Below are 25012 nucleotides of genomic sequence, written 5' to 3' on the forward strand. Positions count from 1 at the left end.
CATTTTTATAAATGACTTGGATGAGGGAATTCAAGGGATGTTCATCAAATTTGCAGATGACACCTAACTGAGAGGGGTAGCTAATTAGGATTCAAGATGGCCTTCATAGATTGTAGAACTGGGTCCACACTTAGAAAACGAATTTCAGTTGGGACAAATGTAACACTTACAAAGATCCAGATGCACTGAAAGGACTCAATCCGATGGATTCAAATTACAGGAAATGAGTTTCTGACTCGACATCAGGAAGAACTTTCTGACAATAGGAATTGTTTGACATTGGAATGGACTCCCTTCTGAGGTTATGGAGTTTCCTTAATTGGAGGTTTTTAAGCAGAGGTTGGATATCCATCTGCCATGGATGCTGAAGCTGAAATTCCTGCATTGCGTGGGGTTGGATTAGATGACCCTTTGGGCCCTTCCAACTCTACAATTCTATGATTCTATGAAATTCGAAAATAATACATTTTGGCACCATTAGAGGAAAAAGAAGGTGAAATTTCACAGGAATTGTTGCAGGAACCACCTCCAAAAGGGAGACTTTTTCAATCTGAGTTCTTCAATGCTATGGTAGCCAAAGCAAAAAAATTTTAGAACTACATGAGGAAGTAGCATCAACATCAGGACCAGCAATGCCACCATCCTTGCTACAAACATTGCCTTAACACTGAAAATAACTATTTCTAACTATGACAGTAGTCTCCTTATATGTACGAAATACAGAGTGCAAGAAAATGGTTTTTTTAAAACAACAACAACAACCCTGATCATGCTGGCAGGTCATTGTCTATTCACATTCCCTAATTCCAGCTGTGATTGCTAGAGATTGCCAGCCTTCTTCAGCACCTTCTGTATGTTTTGAATTTCAAGTTTCAGCATCCCCTACTGGTTGGTTCTGTTGAAGTTGTAGTCCAAAACACGTGGAGGACACCATTTGGGGGAAGATTTGTGTTTGTTATCTTTTACAGACTATCTCATTAGCTTTGATAGTGTCCAAGTTCATGGGGAGGGGGGGAATAGAGAAATTGGAATTACTGTACTTATGATAATTAAAGGAAAGATAGTCACCAGATGAAATCTATCAATTCTCTGGCGAATTGTGAAACTGAATTTGTTTGTCTATCTTAACAGAAGTTATCATTTTCACATAGTTGTGTGAGAGTTGGGCATTTGGGCTTACAGTAATGAAAAACAGAAACAATGCCAGAAAGGCCTTTTCTTTTCTTTTTCTTTTTAATATACTTTTTATTGATTTTACCACTATATACATTACCAAATCACATAAAAAAGAAGAAAAAGTTGTTTCATACAAATAAATGGAAAAAGTGCCACAGGTATCCGATTGTAACATTTATCAAATAAAATATTCTTTCATACCAGTTGTCAACCTAGGCTTGTATCTCAAATCATTACATTTTTCTTCCTATTCTTTGTTGTTGTTTTTTTCCCCCTCATTTTCCCCCACTTGACTTCCTCCTCTCTCTCTTTGGTTTTCTTTCCCTTCAGTTAATTTCGTCCCTTACATACTCCACCAGATAACTTTTTTCCAATTATGTTTCCACTCGATTTGTTATACGTCCTGGTTTTTTACCTTCTTGTTGCATTTTATAGTAATAATCTACTAGTTTTCCTTTTCTCCTTGGTCTATCTTTGTTTAAATTTTGCAATAGTCTTTCTTATAAGTTATAAATTTTTCCCATTCTTTTTGAAACTTTTGTTGTTTTTGATCCCTGATTCTCCCCGTTAACCTGGCCAGCTCTGAGTATTCTACCAGCTTCTCCCTCCAGTCCTCTATCGTAGGCATTTCTATTGTCCGCCACTTTTGAGCTAAAATAACTCTTGCAGCCGTGGTGGCATACATGAAAAGTTTGTGGTCTTCTTTCTTTATACTTCTACTTAAGATACCTAACAACATTTCTTCAGGTCTTTTTGGGAACGTATATCGTAGCAATCTTTTTAATTCATTATATATTTGCTCCCAATAGATCTTAACCTTGCCACAAAGCCACCACATATGGTAGAAGCTCCCTTCTTCGATATTACATTTCCAGCATTTTTTCTTGTTAGACTTGTTGATTTTTGCCAATTTGACCGGCGTAAGGTGCCATCTGAACATCATTTTCATGATGTTTTCTTTTAAAAGAGTGCAGGCAGTAAATTTAATTTGATTTTTCCATAGGTTTTGCCATTGATCGATACTAATATTATAACCTATGTCCACTGCCCATTTGATCATGCACTCTTTGGTTGCTTCATCCTTCGTGTTCCACTCTAGGAGGAGGTCATACATCTTAGTTAGCAATTTTTCTTTACCTTCCAATATTTCTGATTGAAATTTAGACTTCGTACGCTCGAATCCGTGATTTTTATAATCTTGTTTAAACAGGTCATGTATTTGGTGGTATTGTAACCAGCCTATGCCCCTTCCCTTCAGTTGGTCGTAGGTTAAGATTTTCCAGCCCTCTTCAGTTTCTACAAGAATATCTTCATAGCATAACCAATTCGTTTCCATGTTCGTTTTTTTAATTGTTAAGATTTCAGTTGGCAACAGCCACCTTGGGGTTTTCCTTTCTATTAGACTTTTGACTCTAATCCAGACCTCATATAGCGGCCTCCTGAACACATGTGATAAGAAGCCTCTATGTGATTTGACTTTCTCATGCCAAAGGTAGCTATGCCAAGTGAACCTATTATTAAAGCCTTCCAGGTCTAGAAGTTCAGGGTCATTTAAAGTTGCCCATTCTTTTAACCATACCATACCAGAGGCTTCATAATAGATCTTAAGATCTGGTAACGAGAAACCACCTCTCTCTTTTCTGTCTGTTAAGATCTTATACCTTATTCATGGAGGTTTCCCCTGCCATATAAATCTGGAAATTTCTTTCCTCCATTCCTCAAATATGGTGACGCCCTTCACTACCGGGATCATTTGAAACAGAAACAAAAGCCTTGGTAGTATATTCATTTTCACTGTGGCAATCCTACCCCACAGAGAGAGATACAGTTTTTTCCATGTTGCTATGTCCTTTTTAATATCATTCCAAATTTTTATGTAATTGTCATTGAAGAGATTTATATTCCTTTCTGATAACCATATTCCTAGGTATTTAACTTTCTTCACTATCTCGATACCGTACTTTCTTTGCAAGTCCTCCCTCTCTTTCTTTGTCAGATTTTTAATTATCATTTTTGTTTTGTTTTGGTTTAATCTAAATCCAGCTACGGCTCCGAATACGTCCATATCCTTCAATAATTCTGCTATGCCAATTTCAGGATCTTCCATGGTTATCACAAGGTCGTCGGCGAAGGCCTTCTGTTTATATTCTCTACGTCTGATCTTTATTCCCCTTATCTCCTCATTATCCCTTATCTTGTCCATCAGAACTTCCAATGCTAATATGAATAATAACGGAGATAGGGGGCACCCTTGCCTTGTTCCTTTCCTGATGTTTATTTCCTCTGATAGTGTGTTATTTATTATCAGTTTGGCCCTCTGCTTAGTGTAAATTGCTTCTATACTTTGTCTAAATTTCTCTCCCATATCTCTTCTTTCCATTATCTTTTTCATGAATTCCCAGGATATATTGTCGAACGCCTTTTCGGCGTCGACAAATATCAACGCTGCCTTTTTGTCAATTTTTAACTCTAGGTATTCAATAATAGGCCTTTTCATGGGACCTTTTCACCTCATTCACAGGAGAGTCAAATTCCTGAATGTTTTCAGGATAGGAAACCTGACTTACTTTTGTTAACTTTGTGAACTGGTCAATTGATTTTGCACACACACACTTCTTCTGTACTTAAAAGGAAAAGCAAGCCTTTGCCAACACATCCAAGAAAGATGGGTAACAGGTCATATTTATTAAACTAATGAGGTCCAGGCAGTGAGGTGGATTAATGGGAGGAATTCAACTTTCCCAGTTCCCAAGCCAGCTGCCTGCCACATGCTGTGCTTACACAACAAGTCCAAGGAAACCTCTTACACGTTACCATGTGCTTTCTGTGTGTGTGTACACACACACCAGATCTGCACCATGACCCATTGGCCAATGTTCACTCTGATGTTGCAAGACCCAAACACCCATTTTTCTGTAAAAAGGTAAAGATAAAGGGACCCCTGACAGTTAAGTCCAGTCTCAGACAACTCTGGGGTTGCGGCGCTCATCTCACTTTACAGGCCAAGGGAGCTGCCGTTTGTCCGCAGACAGTTTTTCCAGGTCATGTGGCCACCATGACTTAGCCACTTCTGGCGCAACAGAACAATGAAACCAGAGCAGCGCATGGAAATGCCATTTACCTTCCCGCTGGAGCAGTACCTATTTATCTACTTGCACATTTTGGCGTGCTTTCGAACTGCTAGGTTGGCAGGAATTCTTCTATAATTTTCCTTAATTGAGCCTCTAACAAGGTCCATACATTGCTCCCAGGGTGCATAGAGCCTTTAAGATGGTATGTAAACATTGAAAGTATTTTAAACTAGACAACTGAACCACTAAAGCTCTGGATAGAAAAATACAAATTACAGTCGTACCTTGGATCCCGAACACCTTGCGAGTTGAAAGTTTTGGCTCCTGAACGCTGCAAACCTGGAAGTGAGTGTTCTGGTTTCTGAATGTTCTTTGGAACCCGAACGTTTAACCTGGCTTCCGCAGCTTCTGATTGGCTGCAGGAGGCATTCGACCCCTCATTACATTCTAATACAATTTCTGAATTCAAGGAATGCATGTTAGCATCTGGGAATGGGGAGGAGGTTGCAAGCCATAGAGTATAGATGTCTGCTTGAATAGGAGAACAGGAAAGAACAATAAATTTGCCCAGTCTTTTCCCCACCCACTAGTTTGGTAGCCATGAAAGCCAGAACTACTCTGATAGTTTTTGCCATATGAAGCTGGCAGAGCTCTCCCCCCCCCCAATTAAGCTTTAATGGTGTTTTTTTTATTTTTATTATGCAACAGGAATACTTTCTTAACTTGAAATCACAATGTAACATTTTGGGTTTTTTTGTTGAACATATACCGTATTTTTCTGTCTATAAGATCGCCTATGTATAAGATGCTGCCTATCTGTGGGGATTCAGATTTAAGAAAATGGGGTGAGATGGCCCAGAGTATAAGACGCCCCCTAATTTTTGTCATTATTATTAGGGGAAAACCTAGTCTTATGCATGGGAAAATATGGTCATTCTAAATCATAATAAAGAAAAACAAAGATATATCCTTATTCATTTGATTCATTGATACTCTAATAACCACTGGTTTCCTTCCCCTTCTTTCTTGGGTTTTTAAGAGTTCTTCATTGAATGCATATAGTCAGATGGCCATCATGGCTACTCTAGAGTAACTCCACTTGAGCCCAGTTTGTCTTTATAGACTTATATTGTGCAAGATATTTACAGTGCAGAGACAGCTTAAAACATGACCTCTCATTCCGAATCAGAATCCGGCAACGGCGTACGTCTGTTCTTACACCAGCAAAGTAGTCGGGGCACCCCCAAACGCCTCACCCTTGACCTGCGTCACGGTGCTCTCCTTAACTCTTGCGCCGGAAGGAGTGATGCCCTCTCAGTTTCCTCCATGAGCTTGCGGTGGCAGGGCTCTCCAGCATCCCTGAGCCCTGGCCTGCAACTCTCCGAATTTCTAACGAATTTCTACATAGGGTTGCTTCGACTTACGATTTTTTCCGTTTCCAATGCATTCCTATGGGAAATCGGGTTTCCAATGGTGTTTTTCGACTTACGAATTTTTGGACCTACGAAGGTGCCTTCAGAATGGATTAAATTGGTAAGTTGAGGCACCACTGTACACAATTGGTTCCGTAAGTCTGTACTTAACCTGAAGCGTACTTAACCTGAAGCGAACTTTCCCATTGAAAGTAATGGAAAGTGGATTAATCCATTCCAGATGGGTCCGTGGAGTACTCAACCTGAAGCGTACTTAACCTGCGGTGGCAGGGCTCTCCGGCATCCCTGAGCCCTGCCCTGCACCTCTCTGCCCCCGAGCTTTCCCATTGTTCCGCAAGCTGGTTTCGCTCTCCCTCCTGTAGGGAGTCACCCTTACACATATCATGATAAATCTAGGTTGTTGATAATCAGCTTTTTCCTCTACTATTTAATATTTCTCATTACAAGGGTTAATCTAAAGCAGTAAAAAAAAAAAAGTTCTCCACAGTGGTCTTTCTTTAAATATACTCCAGTCATTACTAAAAAATTTTTTTCTCTTGATCCCTTATCTTCCCTGTCAGTTTATGCATGGAAGCTGGCATAGTTTAAGTTGGTGTAACTTCTACTGGCAGAGGTAACCACTACTCCCAGTTTTGTTCAGGACTCTATGGGAAGTGCTACTATTGACATAGCAGATGAGTATGAGCCCTAGCTTTGAGGTTTTTATGATCAAACAGTATATAAATTTTATGCAATAAATAAATAAATACATTGGATGAGGGCATCATATGTCTGACTTATCCGACAATGCATTTAACTCAAACTTCTATGAATCCAAAGGTTTAAAAAGTCTGTGGAATTTATGAAACTCATGAAGAATTTGAAAAAGAGCCTTGAGGAAAGTGAGTTGGTATACGTACATAAAGCTCTTTCTTACAGCAACACATGATAATACAGTGGTACCTCTACTTATGAATTTAATGCGTTCCGAACGCACATTTGTAAGTCGGAAAAATTTGTAAGTCGAATCCCATAGGAATGCATTGGGAGAAAAAAATTGTAAGTCGAAGCAACCCTATCTAAAAATTCGTAAGTAGAAAGAATCCTATCTAAACCGCATCCAAGATGGCGGACGGAGCTCCATTCGTAAGTGGAAACATTTGTAAGTAGAGTTATTTGTAAGTAGAGGTACCACTGTACATTATATAAATGCAACAAACACCACTGTATCATAGGCAATAAACAAGACACAGACAAGTACATTCTTTAAGACTTTCTTCTTATTAGCAGGCCCCTGTCATTCAGCTCAGGCCTCAACAAAATAATGTAACATTTTGGAGAAAAGATACAGCCCAGCAGCCCAGCACTAGAGGTTAAGATAGAAAAGATCTCCACTGCTACCATGTATTTCCCTTTAGTGCTCAAGTAAGTTGGAACAAAAGATAACCAAACACTACAGAAGACCAGCATACTGAAAGTGATAAACTTGGCTTCATTGAAACTGTCAGGTAACTTCCTGGCAAAGAAAGCTACAGTGAAACTGACAGTGGCCAGGAAGCCCATGTAGCCAAGAACACAGTAAAACATAGACACAGACCCCTCATTACATTCTAGTATAATTTCATCAGACACAGAGTGCATGTCAACATCTGGGAATGGAGGATTGGTTGCCAGCCACACAAGGCAGGTGCCTGCTTGAATGACAGAACAGGAGATCACAATGGAATAGGCAAGGCTTTTCCCAATCCATTTCTTCACCCTCGATCCTGGCTTAGTGACCATGAAGCCAGGACAACTGTGATGGTTTTTGCCAGCACACAAGAAACAGCCACTGAGAAGATGATGCCAAAAGCAGTTTGCCGGAGGAGACATGTCACCTTCCAAGGTTTGCCAATGAATAGCAATGCACAAATGAAGCAGAGTAGGAGGGAGATAAGGAGAATGTAGGTGAGGTCTCGGTTGTTGGCTTTGACAATAGGGGTGTCATGGTGCTTCATAAAGGTCGCCAGGACCAGAGCTGTGATCAAACAAAATGAAAGAGACAAACAGGCTAAAGTGAACCCCAAAGGTTCTTCAAATGTCAGGTAACTTACATTCTTGGGAATACACAAATCTCTGTTTTTGTTTGGATAATTTTCATCTGTGCATTCATGACAATCACTCATATCTGGAAAAAAATAGTTATTTCCCTTTTATAAAAGTGGTACACATCTCAGCAAAGATTGATAGATGATGATAGATGATGATAGATGATGATGATTGATAGATAGATGATAGATAGATAGATAGATAGATAGATAGATAGGTGATAGATAGAGAGACAGACAGACAGACAGACAGACAGATATACATAAATAAATAAATAAATAAATAGAGGCCCAGTTTTCTAATTGTAGATTTTTCAAGATAAAAGTTCATAATGAATTTATTATTTATATTTGACACTTATATTTAAAAGAATTGAGGTAGTTTATAGCCAGAAGAATAAATGAAGTATGTTCCACCTGTGCTGTTTGTGTGTGTAAAAGAGATATAGGGAGTAGACATCATCATTCTGAGAGCAGGAAGGTTCAATCCTGTTGTGTTCTGCTTCTTCACAAGGGCTCTGAGAAACCAACATTCGAATGATGTGTACATGCATTTGCTGGTATGCTTACAAGTATCCTCATGATCAGGAATGGGGCCTTATCAAGGCTTCCCTTCACAAGAAGACTTATAAACATGCTCCGGCAAATGCACTGACTAGTGGCTAGTGATATTTGGGGGGAGGGATATTGCATATGCCCAACTCCATATACGCGTTTGCCTTCATGTATCCCAGCTGAACACTGAATGATGGCTATTTGAATATGAGTAGTATTAGGAAGGGCACATGATTCCCCAGAGAAGTACAAATTATTTATTCTTCTTCAGGTTCACATCCAGTCCCAACAGAAGAAAACAAAAACAAGTTTGTATGCTATGTCAGGTTGGACCTAATCTTTGTACAGTCTATATTTCTTACCATCCTGGTCTGAAATCTTCCCTTCTGGACATGGGATGCAATCATAGCAGCAAAATGGCTCCCCCTCCTTCACTTTCTTGCTGGAACCAGGATGGCAACTCTCAGTACACACAGAAAGAGGTTGTGTCTAGTCACAAAAAAAAAAGACTTTTACTGGGCGTGCATACATCCATGGGATTTACTGTTCCATGGTTTCATCCTAAAATACTTTGCTACTCTTGGGATGAAAAGACCCTGATGTTGGGAAAGATTGAGGGCACTAGGAGAAGGGGACGACAGAGGACGAGATGGTTGGACAGTGTTCTCGAAGCTACGAACATGAGTTTGACCAAACTGCGGGAGGCAGTGCAAGACAGGAGTGCCTGGCGTGCTCTGGTCCATGGGGTCACGAAGAGTCGGACACGACTAAACGACTAAACAACAACAACAACAACTATTGGGATAAAACAGCTGAGGCCCATCATATATTCAAAATAAATAATCATTTTCAAGTGGTCTGTTGATATATGTTTCCATACATTTCTATTTATTGTGTTTCTATTCACATTCATTACCTTTTTTGGAGTCTGCCCTTATTTAGCAAATATTTAAGAGTACACACAAACACGCATACATACATACATACATACACAAAGACAGTGACTTTCTTCTCATTCAAGTATGAAAGAATAGCTACCAAATTGCTGACTGGTGAATCTTACCTGGTTAAACCAAATGTGCCATGTTATGGCATCTTCATTGATGATGAACGCTGGGCCTGGGTGAGCCTTGGGATCCATCCTCCCAACTTTCACTACAGGTTCGTCTCCAGAGTTAACCCAGTTGGTAACATCAAATCCAGCTACAAACTGTCTGTTATTGTCAAAGGAAACCATTTCCCCAAAGCTGTTGTTAAATGAGATACTTCTCAGGGAATGATGGAGCTGCATTGAAAGGGATACCAAAGAACATTTGTAGCAGTTGTCAAAATAAAGCAACCTCACAATGTAGGTCACAATCAAATGTCTTTGTTGTTGTTGCAGTTGTTTATTTTTTATTAAATTTTTATTCACTTTTTTATCATTACATGCATCTCATATCAATAACATTTATGTTACATAATTTACTCCCTCTCATCCTGGGCTTCCCCCAACTTCCACTTCTGGATGTAAGTATGGATGTAAGTATATATGACTTTTGACATGATTGAGAATCGCACAGCCAGGGATGGAGAACTTTGAATGCTAAAATCAGAATGTGGAAAATAGGAGAACAAGAAGAAGAAGTCAGGAACGAGATATGGAAGATATTCTCCAAGAGGTCCAGACTATAAGAAGCCCGAAAAAAATTAATAATTAATTATTTGGATTACAATTTGGTCTTTTTTATTTTAGTTTATTGTTTTTAATTGGATTATGATTATATGTTAATTGGCTGTTTTTATTGGAAAATTAATAAAAATTATTTTTAAAAAGGAAGAAAGTTGAACTTTTTTCCGCCATTCTGGATTGCAGGAGCTAGAATTAAGATGAAAATGTCAGATCACGAAGAATTTAGCAAACATTTTGTTTGTACATTAAACATTCCCTGTTTAGGGAAGTTTTTAATCTTTAAGAAATTAGTGTATTCTAATATTTCTGTTGGAAGCCGCCCAGAGTGGCTGCGGAAACCCAGCCAGATGGGCGGGGTATAAAAAATTTATTATTATTATTATTATTATTATTATTATTATTATATTTATCATCTATTATTTCACTCAAAATATTCTGCTCATCTACAAGAGAACTTTAAGTTCCTTACCTGCAATGAAAGTTGCTTTTGATGTTTCAGTCCTTCTTCCTCCACCAATGCACTTCGCTTGAGTCTAGTGAAGGACATTTTATGCAAAGCATGGGCCACAACATAGACAGCGTTGTAGATACTGTAGCTATGGCCAGTCATGCTCATTTCAAAAAAAGAATGTGGAAGGCTCCCCAGTTTCTCCTTCCCAGTGCAAAAGTCCCCCTTTTCCTCATCCAGAGCATGAATTGGAAATTCACAGCCAAAGGCACTTTGCCAGAAGTCCTTGATAAAACCATCTCCTGTCCTGCTGAAAGGATTTATGCTCTCAACAAACTCGTGAAACCATGGGACATCATTAGAGTGAATTCTGAAGGCGAGGGCACCGTAGAAGAGTTCATCATCCCATGACTTTTGATAAATAAATGAAGTATGTTCCACCTGTGCTGTTCCTATCCACACTTTACCTTTTAATTTACCTGACATATGTTCTTGTTGTGATATATATGGAAGAAATCTAAAAAATGCCAAGGAATAAGATTCCCCATAGGCAACTAATACATTGGCTTTGTTGCCCATTACTACATCATGTATTTTTTCTCCCTCTTCAAGCACATTCTTAATGTCAGCAACAAAAGTCAATATTGGAATTCTTTTTATGAAAGCAAAACAGACCCCATTCTGGGAAAACAGTGGAACTACAGTTTGCACAAATCTTTCTCCATCTGAGGTATCCATAACAACAAGCCCAATCCATGTCCACCCAAAATGCAGAAGTAAAGAAAGAATCCCTGTATACTGAATGGCTTCATTAGGGACCATCTGGTAGAAGGGAAGGCCTGGAGTTTTAACATTCATCACTGGAGCAGGGCTGTATGTTAGCTAAAGATAAATGGAAAGTGGAAATGGAAAATAAGATGCTTATATTTCTGCAGTAACTTATACCAATTGTCGTTATCATCAAACTGTAAATTAGATGTAGACTTGAAATTCTTTTTCTACATACATGAAGGGGTTGGGTGGCTACCCAACAAGCCATTCTCAGATGTTTTGCCTGACTCTAAATCTCTTCATTTGGATATGCCTAGTTATAAACCTTTGTTTATAAACAGTGGTGCCTCGCAAGACGAAAGAATTCATTCTGCGAGTCGCTTCGTTTTGTGATAATTTCATCTTGCGAAGTACTGTTTGCCATGACAAAAAACAAACAAAATGAAAAAAACCACCAAAAAACGTCGTCTTCCGAAGCGCGGCCATAGAAAACTTTGTCTTGCGAGTCACCAAAAACATCGCAAAACGCTTTCGTCTTGCGTTTTTTCGTTTTTTCATTGTGCGAGGCATTCATCTTGCGAGGTACCACTGTATAGTGTAAATATGATTCTATTAACAATGACTTCTTATAGAATCATAGAAGGGACCCCAAGGGTCTTATAGTCCTGCATTAAATAAAACATCCATGGCAGATGGTCATCCAACCTCAGCTTGAAAACTTACAATGAAGGAGAGTCCTTCATGTTAGCTTTGTTTAATGTTAGTGTGATGTTACCAACCCACCCACATACAGTTAGGAACTGGAATTTCATTTGCAGGTCAATGTCATGGTTCCAATATCATTTTCAAGTTGCTTGGTTGTCAAAACATTCTGGTTGCCTTCCACACACTGGGGCTCATATGGATAATATTATTTACTTTACTAGTTGTATATATAGCTGTACAGTATAGTATTTATACCCCTTGACTGATATATTTGGGCCACTCCAGCTACAACTCACTCCAAGACTAAACTAAAATCATGCTTTCACAATTTCTAGAATGCTCTTGTTCATTGATGGGGAAATTGTGGTTCTCCAGATGCTGTTGTACTTCAGCTTTCATCACCCAAACCATTCGTAATTGTAAGGCAGATATTGGGAGTCAGGATCCAACAACATCTAGAAGGCCTTAGTTTCCCCATCCCTGCTCTTGGTGAGTAGTACACAATGACACCCTCATTCAGTTAACTTTCTGTTCTTCAGATCAAATTCATTCTTCAGATCACAAAACTGAAGCTTGAATCATACAATGCTCATGATTAAATGAGAAGTCTGATTAAATATAAGATTGAGGCCTATATACTAATTACTAGACTACAACATGGCTTGCTTTGATTGTTTCATTGTTTCTAAGGCGTCCTTGAGAATGATGCTAGACTGTGAGCCTGTTTTGCGAAGAGAGTCATGCCAAGCTTCATGAGCAAAGAAGGTCAGTTTGCTTCTTTTAAAAAGCTTCTCAAGTAACTGTTGGCGACCTCATACTTTTAACATGATAGATGCAAGCCTCTGCTCCCAAGCCACAATACTTCTTCACATCCATGCAACCATCTTCCTTGTTTTCTTTACCTGCCTCCTCAAAATTTTACATTTCTAGGAAGCCTTTCAACTACCTATCCCTTAGTCCAAATGGCCAAAAGCTGCATTCTTACTAAGGTGCCGTGCACATAAATGGAACTTAATAATAATAATAATGGCAATGATATCAACACATACATACAACAATATCAACACACACACACACACACACACACACACACACACCCTACCTGTGGAATCTTGTAAATATCCAAGGCATTTGCCACATGAAGGGAGATTTCGGAGTCCAGTCCCCCAATAACGGCTATTAGATTATTCTGAATATTGCATATGTAATTGGGGACAAATCTCTCCAGAGTTGAAGTAAGTAGTATAGTGGCATGATAGGTTGCCTTGGCATTGAAATAGCTGTCATAAATGTGGAAGCCCAAGGTGATATTGGGTAAGAGCTGAGGGCTTTCATTGATCTCCTTTACCGAGAAGGCCAAGGCCAGGATGTGTTGGTAATTATTAGGTACTATACTAGAATGATAGTTTCATTGTGTATCAGAAGGATATAAGAAGAACAAGAAGATGCCACTCTGATCTGCCTATTCATCACCAGGATTATTTCAGTATAGAGGCTTATTCAAATACAAATTACTGTACAAAAATATTAAACCGCTGACAATATCACTGTTTATCATAAAAAATGCAACACTGATACATCTCTGGTAAATTCCTATTTATAGTAGAATGCACTAAAATGATCCATGTGATTTAAATTAATTTGAAAATGTGATTTAATGCAGTCTCAAACATATCCGCTCTTTGCAATTGTGTTCTAATACAATACTCTTTCTACTGATAACATTCTTTCAGGATTCATCACCCAATGCCTTACCTTTTGCTCTTTTTATTTAACCCTTCATAGATAAGTATTTATACATATTTGTAACAAAATAAAAAAGTTTAATGAAACAGAATTGTACAAGATGATAAAATAAAAGAGGATGGAGGAACTAAAATGATAATTAAAGAATATTACATATGAAGAATTAAACTAAAGCAGTCACTTTCATTGGCTGATAGATTCCTATTATTGCAATCAAACTAAAGAAACAAATTTTGAAGCAAACTCATTTACCTTCTACATTAAAATTAAATCAGTGTCTCCTTCCCCTCTTTGTTTTGCGTTGATTTAATTGTATCAGCAATTTTACAATCTAACACCATAATTCACTACTGGGAGCCTGACACTCCAAAACTGTTCTCACTGCAATACCTCCCCTCCCAGTAAAAATGAAAAAGAAAAGAAAAGTGACAAAAGGAAAGGAAGGAAATGGATCTTTTAAATGGAAAAAAGGCAGCACTTCCTCACATTAAGTCTTCATTCAATGTTGGAGGTGGCTGTTCAGTGAAGTCTATTGAGCTAGAGACAATGAAACTCTGAGAAGCAATGAAACCAATGATGAATTCTCCATTCTGATAGTACTTGTGAACAGGCTGAGGTGGGTGCTGGACCCTGCACATACGAATGTGAGTTTCAGATGTTATATGGGGAAGCAGTACCAGCAGCAAAACCACTAATGCCATTATGCTCAGTAGTAATGCTCATTATTCTTCTATATTTGTAGGTTCTTCTTCTTTTTATCTATGATACTATCCAGAAGGAATGTGATTTTAATGGCCTGACCAGAACGTTCAGACAGTTTTCTAAGAATCCTGAAATCAAGATCTCTGAACGCAAATATCATTAATCATACCAAAGTTCTTGTTTCTAGTGCCTAAACCTTCCTCTGAATGCAAGAAGGTATATTTATGACATCCTTCACATGCAATATGATTTCTTGATTTTAATTTTAACTTCAATGCCTTAGGGCTTTTTTTTTTTTTACAAGCAGTAGAATCGATTACACTCTTTATGATAATTAATGGGTGAAGTAATTCCCAAGCCAAAGACAGGAGATTGTGGATTTGAAGAAGAAAATATTTATTGTGTGTTAGCAGAAGTTTTGAACTTATTTTATTTGAACAGAAATAATCATGGTGGGCTTGGACTGGCCTATGGCAAGGAAAGAACTATGGAAATCAGCATGTTTTTACATGAGTAGAATGTGTCCTTTTATTTAAAATGCATCTCTTGGTTATTTGTGGGGCATAGGAATTCGTTCATATTTTTTTTTCTTCAAAATATAGTCTGGCCCCCCACAAGGTCTGAGGGACAGTGGACCGGCCCCCTGCTGAAAAAGTTTACTGACCCCTGCTACAGAGGGTTGTCAACATAGCTGCCAAGTTATCCCTTTTTTAAGGGAAATTCCATTATGCTGAATAGGCTTCCTCGCGAGAAAAGGGAAAACTTGGCAGCTATGGTTGTCAATCCCTCCACTCAGATTGTTAGATAGAGCGTGATTGGTGCAGCTATGTTTCTTAGCACCATTGCAACTGATGCTGGTCACAATAATGAAAGCAGTTTCTGAAAATAATCCACCCATTTAAGTGTTCATGCATAAATTAATAAATAAATTAGGGTAAATCAGACTTCCTCAACCTCGGTCCTCCAGATGTTTTTGGCCTACAACTCCCATGATCCCTAGCTAGCAGGACCAGTGGTCAGGCATGATGGGAATCGTAATCTCAAAACACCTGGAGGGCAGAGGTTTAGGAAGCCTGGAAATGAAAAGGGCCCTTGAGCATTGTCATTGCTTATTCCAGATAAATACATGGAAAGGAGGAATCAAACATACAGAAAATACTTTAGGTAGAGAATGTTGAAATTGTAAATTTAGTAAGTGGCACCACAAAGCCATGAATAGGAATGGAAAAAATAGGATTGCCATATTTTCAAACAGTGAACATCCAGACAGAAAAGAAATTGTTGAGCTTTTCTAAGGCCCAAGTAGATTTTTTTTTGGGGGGGGGTGCAAAAAAGTTTGCTGTTTTTGAGGTATTTTTTTATGGAAAATTGGCAAAATCAGCAGTGCTGACATGGGTTGACTGTATTTTCCTGGACTTTTTGGGGGATGGGGGCAATTTCCACCAGGACACTGCTCACAAATGCTAGGTTGCTAGGTTGGCAGAAGCAGGGACCAAACAACAGGAGCTCATCCTATCGTGGAGATTTGAACCACCGACCTTCTGATTGGCAAGCCCTAGGCTCTGTGGTTTAGACCACAGCGCCACCCGCATCCCTGTCTTGAACTTACTGTCTGGTAATTTCCTGGCAAAGAATGTGACAGAAAAACTGGCAATGGCCAGTAAAACAGACCCCACATCACATTACATTACATTACAATTTCTTCAACAACTGAGTTAATATCAGCATCTGGAATTGGGGGGAGGGTGGGTTGAGAAGAGAAGCTTAAGCTGATTCCCAAAAGTTATTCAAAAGATAAGAATGTTAAATCTTTGGGAATACACACATTCTGTTTTCAATTTGGATAATCTTTACTGGTGCATTTATAACAGTAAGATGTAATCAGACACAAAAGTATGCCACAAATCTCTCAGAACATACAGTAGTTGCTTTTCTCAGAGTTGTATGTATATTTTTTTCCCCATTGCTCTATTCTTTGCTGATCCTGTAAAATATGTAATGAAAAATGATATGAGGAGAAGATGCAGACTGGTAATGCCTCTGAACTTTATTATATATGAGAAAAATATAGTTCTTTTTTTTAAAAAAAATGTAGTAACAGTACAATCACTTAACAAATATAACATTTTAAAATAGCAAAGAAAAAAGAACACAAAAAGAGCAGACAAAGGCACATATAGGGCTGTATTCTCTTTGCATGTCCAATCAAATACCTATACTCTATGAAGCTCACGAATAGGAATCGAACACAATAACTGTTTCCTGTTCTTGTTCCCAAGCCACTGATATTTAGAGGGATATCAGTTTAGAGAGTAAAAATAATGAATGGCATTCAGTCAAGTTTTATTCAAAGTACCAGTCGACCTATTGGAATTAATGGACGTGACATCACCAAGATAATTAATTTCAATATGCCTTCTGTGAATACAACTTCATTGCATATCATATAAAGTTGTACATGCGAACTCAAACAGAATCCGTTCCAAAATTCTGTTTGACTTCCAAAACATTCGTAAACCAAAGTATGCCTTCTGATTGGCTGCAGGATGCTCCTGCAGCCAATTGGAAGCCATGGAACATTACATTACATTACATTCGACCTCCAAAAATAGTTTGCAAACCGGAACACACACTTCCAGGTTTGTAGCATTGAGGAGCCAAAACCTTTGAGAACTAAGCTGTTCGAAAACCAAGGTACGACTATAACTTCATCCTTCTTGAAAATTATTATTATTATTATTATTATTATTATTATTATTATTATTATTTACTGGTGTTTCTTATACTGTTTTTTTAGGGACACGGGTGGTGCTGTGGGTTAAACCACAGAGTCTAGGGCTTGCTGATCAGAAGGTCGACGGTTCAAATCCCCATGACGGGGTGAGCTCCCGTTGTTCGGTCCCTGTTCCTGCCAACCTAGCAGTTTGAAAGCACATCAAAGTGCAAGTAGATAAATATGTACCGCTCCGGCAGGAAGGTAAATGCCATTTCTGTGCACTGCTCTGGTTCGCCAGAAGCGGCTTAGTCATGCTGGTCACATGACCCGGAAGCTGTATGCCGGCTCCCTCGGACAACAAAGCAAGATGAGCGCCGCAAACCCAGAGTCTTTCGCGAGTGAACCTAATGGTCAGGGGCCCCTTTACCTTTACTTTTACACTGGTTTATTCTCTCTCTCTCTCTGTGTGTGTGAATTCAACTCTTGCCTTTATTGTTGCCGCCCCGCCCCCCGGATTCTGTATTCAAATAGAATTGATCATCCTGGCCACTAACTTTGGCTCTGCTTTTCATTAGCTCTATTTCCACTTAGTTGATTTCTCTGCCATACCAGTTCCAATGGACACTAACTTCTAGCTACTGACTGTGTCCTATCAACCTCTGTCTGCCTAGTCTGTGGTCAGTTATGATGGGGTTTGGGGTCTAACAACTTCTGGAGGATTCACTTTGGGTACCATTGTTCTGCAGCAAGACATTCCTATGATCAAACACTCCCTTTTTCTTTGGCTCTGGGCAAATTTCTTGTTTTTCACAGCCAATTAAGGTGCCCCTTGAGCTTCTTAACTGATTGAAAGAAAAAGTTAATTTCAGACATGAAAAACATGTCTCCAGCAATTCCACATGGAATGCTCCTTGTTGAATTGGTGACTACTTCCCTCTTTAATTATCCAAGGACTCCAATTAACTGAGCTACTTTCCAACACTACAGCGCAATTTACTGTGGACTCCAGCAAAACTAATAACATAGTTTTTGAATAATTGTATAAATATACCCTCCAGAAATCTAGGACTGGTTTAGGAATTAAGACTACTGTATTAGACAAGTATATGTCAGTCTGATTTCTGACACTATATATTTTCGTCCTGAGCTTTTTGAGTTAAAAATAAGAAATCTGCATCTAGAGAAAACATTTCTGGCCACAATGCTGTTATTGTTCATCTTGCTTCTGGTACTGCTGCCTCACATGGTAAGCAAAGCACACATCATTAAGTGCATGGCTGATGATCCAAACCCTCCACTTCATGAGTACCACCAGTCAGGAGGCCTAATCATTGGAGCTATCACTTCCCACACTTTCATCATCTCCAGTGCAATCACCTTCACTGAAAAACCCCCATCACCTTTGCCTGAAGAGCTTGTGTAAGGCCTTAACTATAATATTTTAAAACTATTATTTGTTATCAGTCTTAATCGTCATTCCATGAATTATTTGTTTTGAAAGGTAATATACTATCCAAAGAAACAACTGTTTTTTATAAAAAAAATAGAGATGTGTTCTGACATTTGTATAAAATTTAATATCCTAAAGATCTTAAATTATATTGTTTATTTTGGAACACCCTGCTCTGAATTGCATTGTTTTGATGAACAATGGTAATATTGGGTTGTTGTAGTTTTAAAATTTGTGTGGACCACCTAAAGGTAAGGTTACCTCAAGAAAGCTTTTATATAAATATGAATAATGAGATGAGATATAGAATACATTATTTTTATAACATTTGCAATACTTTTTACAACATGTGGTGCTTCCTTATGATTCAGAATACAACTTACCTTCTAGTGCAGTACCTAAGAATTATCAGCACATCCTGGCCTTGGCATTTGCAGTAAAAGAGATAAATGAAAACCCTCAGCTCTTACAAAATGTCACCTTGGGCTTCCACATCTATGACAGCTATTTCACTGAGAAGTGGACCTACCATGCTACAATACTACTAATATGCACCCTGGGAGTTTTTGTTCCAAATTACAACTGTGATGTCCAAACTAACCTGATTGGGGTCATTGGGGGACTGGACCCGCCAACCTCACTTCAAGTGGCATCACTTGTGGATATTTACAAGATTCCACAGGTATGCTGGGTCTCTTTTGTGTGTGTCTGTGTGTGTTGGTTGTTCTATGCACTACTTCTTCTTCTCCTTTTTCACTGTATCTGAAGAAGTGTGCATGCACACGAAAGCTCATACCAAAATAAAAACTTAGTTGGTCTTTAAGGTGCTACTGAATGAATTTTTTTATTTTACTTCGACCCAGACCAACACGGCTACCTACCTGTAACCACAACTACTTCTTCTTCGTTTAAGAATAAAAGATGTTAGTACTAGGCATGAGACTTTTACAGGAAATGCCACACTATTAACATGAGGTGAGAGAAAGGTTCACCTATGTACCATTGAGTATCCCCAGAAAAAAGCACTGGTTCTATTTGTAATTATACAGTTTTTAGTACTAAACAAGTATTAAACACTTGTCCCCCTTATATTAAACCATTGAAGTTAATGCATATGTATAACTGAGATTCATTCATTTCAAAAGGTCTACTCTGAGTAGGACTTTCTAACATACAGTTGCCTACCACCCCAATCTCTAAACATTTAGAGATCTTAGGAGTTCTAGGCACTTACTCAGGGTTTGTGTTTCCCTTGAAATTGGGTACAGTGGAGACTGTGGAGTCTTTATGATATATGGTTTGCTTATGCAAATATATAACCTGAGCCTATGATGGAGAGGTTCCCAGCATTAAGACACCAAAAGGCTCTTGCTTCTCCCATAGTTGCAGTCTTGGATTCATTAACACCCCAAAGGGATCTTACTTCTCGTATAGCCACAGACTGTGATTCAAAAAGAAATCAAGCATGGCTATCTTTCTCTGGCTTCTCAGGCTGCTATTTCCAGCTTCTAACTTCTAGCTTACACAAACACCCACACCCACACACACACCTCAGCTTTGCCCTTGGTCATTTCTAAGCAACTTCCTATGAGTTGAGGGAAGGGAACAGACCCATTTGTAATTAGACACAGACCCTTTCTTACCTCAATGGCCCATATTTAGAGGGCTGTTATCAAGGAGCCTGGCTATTTAACCATTTAAATTCTTCCTTTAATTTCAACGCTTGCTAGTTCTAGCAGTTAAGACCCTTTAAGTGTCTTACTGGTATGTATTGTAGGCATACAACCTACTTCCTCCCCCAAAGTCATAACAATACAATCCCATTCTTTCCTCTCTGCTCTTTTCTTTAGCTCATCTATGGCCCTGCCCCAGTGATGAATGACAAAACGCCAGGCATCCCATTCTACCAGATGGTGCCCAGAGAAAACATTCAGGTTGCAGGGATTCTTTCTTTGCTTCTGCATTTCAGGTGGACATGGATTGGACTCCTAACTATGGATAACGACAATGGAGAAAGATTTGTGCAAAGCGTGGTTCCACCTTTTTCTCAGAGTGGTATCTGCTTTGCCTTCATAGAAAGAAGCCAAACATTGACCGTTGTCACTGTTATTAATGACATGCTTAACAAGGGAGGTAAAATACATGACAAAATCATAGACAGTAAAGCCCATGTAGTGGTGGCATATGGAGAATCCTATGGGATTGTGTTCTTGAGATGGTTCCCATATCTGTCAGGACAAGAACAAATGACGAAGAAGTCAAAAGGTATAGTGTGGATAATAACAGCTCAGACTGACCTCACTTCAATGGTCTATCAGAGGACTTGGGATACAGAAATAATCCATGGATCTCTCTCATTTACAATTCATGCCAATGATCTACCAGGATTTCAAGAATTTGTTAGAAGCAAAAACCCATCCAGCACCACAGGAGATGGTTTTATCAAGGACTTCTGGCAACAGGCTTTTGGTTGTGTATTCCCCAGTACAGATGTAGGCAAGATAGATAGTGACATTTGCACAGGGGAGGAGAAGCTGGAGAGTCTTCCTGCGTCTTTTTTTGAAATGAGCATGACCTCCCACAGCTACAGTATCTACAATGCTGTCTATGTTATGGCCCATGCATTACATGCTATGTCTACATCTAGTCTAAAGCACAGTGCAATGCAGAACAGAGGCATGCAGAAATGTCAGGGCCAATGCCTTTGGCAGGTAATGAATATTAGAGATGGAGGAAAATTCATTCTGTGTATATTTTAATGCATACAAATCCACACTTTCCAAACTAATATAGAAAGTTAAATGCAACCTTCTTCTGAAATCTGAAATTCTTCTAATTTTACAATGTTGTTCTCCAATCAAAAAATGTGAACAAAAAAGGAACATATATTAGGGGGGAATGTGAGCCCCAAAATGTGCATTTTAATCAAAATAGCATTCAAAATATGTTTTATTTCAGAAACTTTGCAAACATAGAATCTATTTCACTTTTATCATCTTGCATACAACTTCAAGTAGCAGAATTTTCAAATTTCTGCTCTTTCCCTTTCCATTCAGCTCCACCGGTTTATGAAAAGTGTCTCATTTAACAACAGTGCAGGGGAAAAAGTTTCCTTTGACCAGAATGGGGAGTTAGCAGCTGGTTTTGATGTCATGAATTGGATTTTCCCCACAAACCAATCCTTTCATAGAGTGAAAGTTGGGAGGCTGGATCCACAAGCTCTTCCAGACCAAGCATTCACCATCAATGAGGATGCTATAAGATGGCACAAGAGATTTAATCAGGTAGATAAAGTTTTTCATAATACTCTCTGCCCCTATGAAATACTGCTTTTTGTGATTGTTGTCTAACTTGCGAAATTCCCCTGGATTCTAAGCGTTTAAAAATACTTATCATCAAGGTTATCATTAACCACTTTCATTTACACATTAGGCACAGCCTCTATCTGTGTGCAGTGAGAGTTGCTACCCAGGTTCTTGCAAGAAAGTGAAGGAAGGCGAGCCATCTTGCTGCTACGATTGCATTCCATGCCCAGAAGGAAAGATTTCAGACCAGAAAGGTAAAAAATGTAATATGCAGCATTACCAGACAGATGTAGCTCAGCTTCCTTTTACTAATTGGACATTGAGACTTAGGTTTCTTTTTGAGCAGCAGAATATCAGCTGAAGAAACACTTTTTCATGCCTTTCAAAACCAGACATTTCTCTCTCTCAACAGAATTGAGCTAAATTTCCTTCAATACACTCTTAGTCCTGGCTTTCTTCTGTGCACCAGTGGATAATTTCTAGTGCAACATTCAAAAACATATGGTTAAAATCTCTTCATGCCTTTTTAAATCAGACATTCAAGCATTGTAATATACTTGACCGTAGTCTTGAATATTGTTGCGGGTTTGGAGGTGGTGGTGCGTTGAAAGATTCCATTGCAAACTGGGCAAGTGTAAGATAATATCCTTAGTGTGTCACTTAAGCACCTTCATAAGCATCCCTTTGACTAGGCAAGGGCTTTGGCTCCACACTATGACCCCAATCCTAAAATAATGATTTGAATTACATGAGCTGCAACTAAGTGATGGTGCCTCCTGGGCAAATTGTTGGACCTTCCCGCACCTCACCTGGCAGGTAGATAGAGAATCATAGCCAATGTGGTATGTGAGAACTGAGCTGGAAGGAGGCAGAAGGCTGAGGAGCTGAGAAACAGAGACATGCTGGATTTTAGCTACATCCAAAGCTGTGACCAATGGAGACATGAGATCTCTTGATGCAGTCAGTGCTGTGAGTCTCGCCATCTTAGGACTGTGGGAACAAGTACATTTGCTTTTAATGCCCCTCCATACCAAACCCACAACAAAATTCAAGGCTAAGCTCAAGTATATTACAATACCCAAATGTCTGATTTGCAAAGACATTAAAATATTACAGCCATATGTTTATTGCATGATGCTGTAATTTCTAGCTACACAAAGATTCCATCCTTTATTTCAGATGCAAGTGATTGTCATAAATGCACAGATGAAAAATATCCAAACAAAAGTCAAGACGAATGTATTCTGAAGGATGTCAGCTTCTTGTCTTTTGAAGAACCTTTGGGCCTCTGTTTAGCCTCTTTAGCACTTTCATCTTCTATAATCACATCTCTAGTGCTTGCAACGTTTATAAAATACCACAATACTCCCATGGTCAAAGCCAACAACCGGGATCTCACCTATACTCTCCTCATCTCACTCCTGCTTTGCTTCCTTTGTGCATTTCTGTTTATTGGAGAACCCCATATGGTAATGTGTCTCTTCCGACAAAGTGCTTTTGGCATCATCTTCTCATTGGCTGTTTCTTGTGTGCTGGCAAAAACCATCACGGTATTTCTGGCTTTCATGGCCACCAAACCTGGATCCAAAATGAGGAAGTGGGTGGGAAAGAGTCTAGCCAGCTGCATTGTTCTTTCCTGTTCCCTCATCCAAGCACTTATCTGCACTGTTTGGCTTGCAACCTCTCCCCCATTCCCAGATGTTGACATGCACTCCTTCACTTCAGAAATTGTATTAGAATGCAATGAGGGATCTGAGATCATGTTCTACTGTGTGCTTGGCTACATGGGATTCCTGGCATTTGTCAGTTTCACTGTGGCGTTTATTGCCAGAAAGTTACCTGGCAGTTTCAATGAAGCCAAATTCATCACTTTCAGCATGTTTGTCTTTTGCAGTGTTTGGTTATCATTTATTCCTTCCTACCTGAGCACAAAGGGAAAATACATGGTGGCAGTGGAGATCTTCTCTATTTTAACTTCCAGTGCTGGACTGCTGGGTTGCATCTTTTCCCAAAAATGTTACATAATTGTCTTGAGACCTGAGCTGAACAACAAGGAACAGCTGATCAGGAGAAAACCTCAAAAAATGTAATTGTCCATTTTGTGGGTTGTTGTTTTTTTTAATAAAAAAAAAACTCCTTCACATTGTTGCAAATTTTAAGGTGAAGACTGAATAGAATGGAGTTAAGTGACAGATTATTTTCATAAAGAAAGTATGAACTCGAAGTGGGTGATTTGCCTAGATTAGGACCCATAAGATATTTATGGATAAAAACAAATGTTAGGATAGAAAGAGTTAGGATATGATCGAAGGGAGAAGCTTGGTAAGCTGTATATTTCAGTAGGGAACGTACATTAAAATGCTTGGAAGTCGATTGCATGTTTTATTTTCTCTTTATTTTTTCTTTATTCTTTACTGTCTTTTCTTGTATTTATGGTTTGTGTTTTGTATTCATGGTTTGTGTTTTGTATTTATGGTTTGTGTTTTGTATGATCTTATGATTTGTTGATTTTGTATGATTTATGGTGTTTTTGTGTTTTGTGTTTTCTAATAAAGATGATTTAAAATATATATATATAAATTATGTCCATCATTTTTATAAATGACTTGGATGAGGGAATTCAAGGGATGTTAATCAAATTTGCAGATGACACCCAACTGAGAGGGGTAACTAATTAGGATTCAGGCTGCTTGTCAGTGTAGACTATTCCTCTGTAAAAAGGCTATTCCTCTGTAAAAAGGTAAAGATAAAGGGACCCCTGACAGTTATTATATTTTTCGCTCCATGACACAGACTTTTTTCCTTCTAAAAAGTAAGAGGAAATGTCTGTGCGTCTTATGGAGTGAATGCATGGTCCCTGGAGCCGGATTGCTCAGGGGCGAAAAGCAGACCGTGCTTTTTCTTTTTGTGAAGAGCTAAAGGCTAACAAGAGGGAAAGAGGGAGTTGAAAGGTACCCGCTCAGCAGGTGATTGCAAGAGATTGGGGAGGGAGATAAGGGACGCTAGCTCCCTTCCAGGCCCTGCCCCCTTGTTCAGGCCTCCATTGTTGAATGTTCTGCAGAGGGAGGCTACAGTGACATATGACTGGCTGATTAGATTATCTGTCTGGAAACTGTAGAAATGGCTCCCTTTCCTTTACTAGAGAAAATGCAGAACTGTGAGTTGAACCCCATAAAAACAGGATTCTTTCCCTTTG

At 38.9% G+C, this 25012-nt stretch overlaps 1 protein-coding gene and 1 pseudogene across 1 annotated transcript; one reads left to right on the plus strand and one right to left on the minus strand.

Annotated features, from left to right (window-relative positions):
• Positions 1-6925: 6925 nt before the first annotated feature.
• On the minus strand, positions 6926-14344 carry LOC118095444 (vomeronasal type-2 receptor 26-like; annotated as a pseudogene).
• A 3990-nt stretch (positions 14345-18334) lies between these two features.
• Positions 18335-23906, plus strand: LOC118095445 (vomeronasal type-2 receptor 26-like). The gene is made up of 6 exons (XM_060281224.1): positions 18335-18480; positions 18902-19193; positions 20362-21003; positions 21568-21795; positions 21944-22070; positions 22996-23906. Exons 1-6 carry the CDS (start codon positions 18335-18337, stop codon positions 23904-23906), a joined length of 2346 nt encoding a protein of 781 aa, XP_060137207.1.
• Positions 23907-25012: the final 1106 nt, after the last annotated feature.

This window comes from Zootoca vivipara, chromosome 13 (genome assembly GCF_963506605.1).
Source record: "Zootoca vivipara chromosome 13, rZooViv1.1, whole genome shotgun sequence".
Lineage (NCBI taxonomy): Eukaryota > Metazoa > Chordata > Lepidosauria > Squamata > Lacertidae > Zootoca > Zootoca vivipara.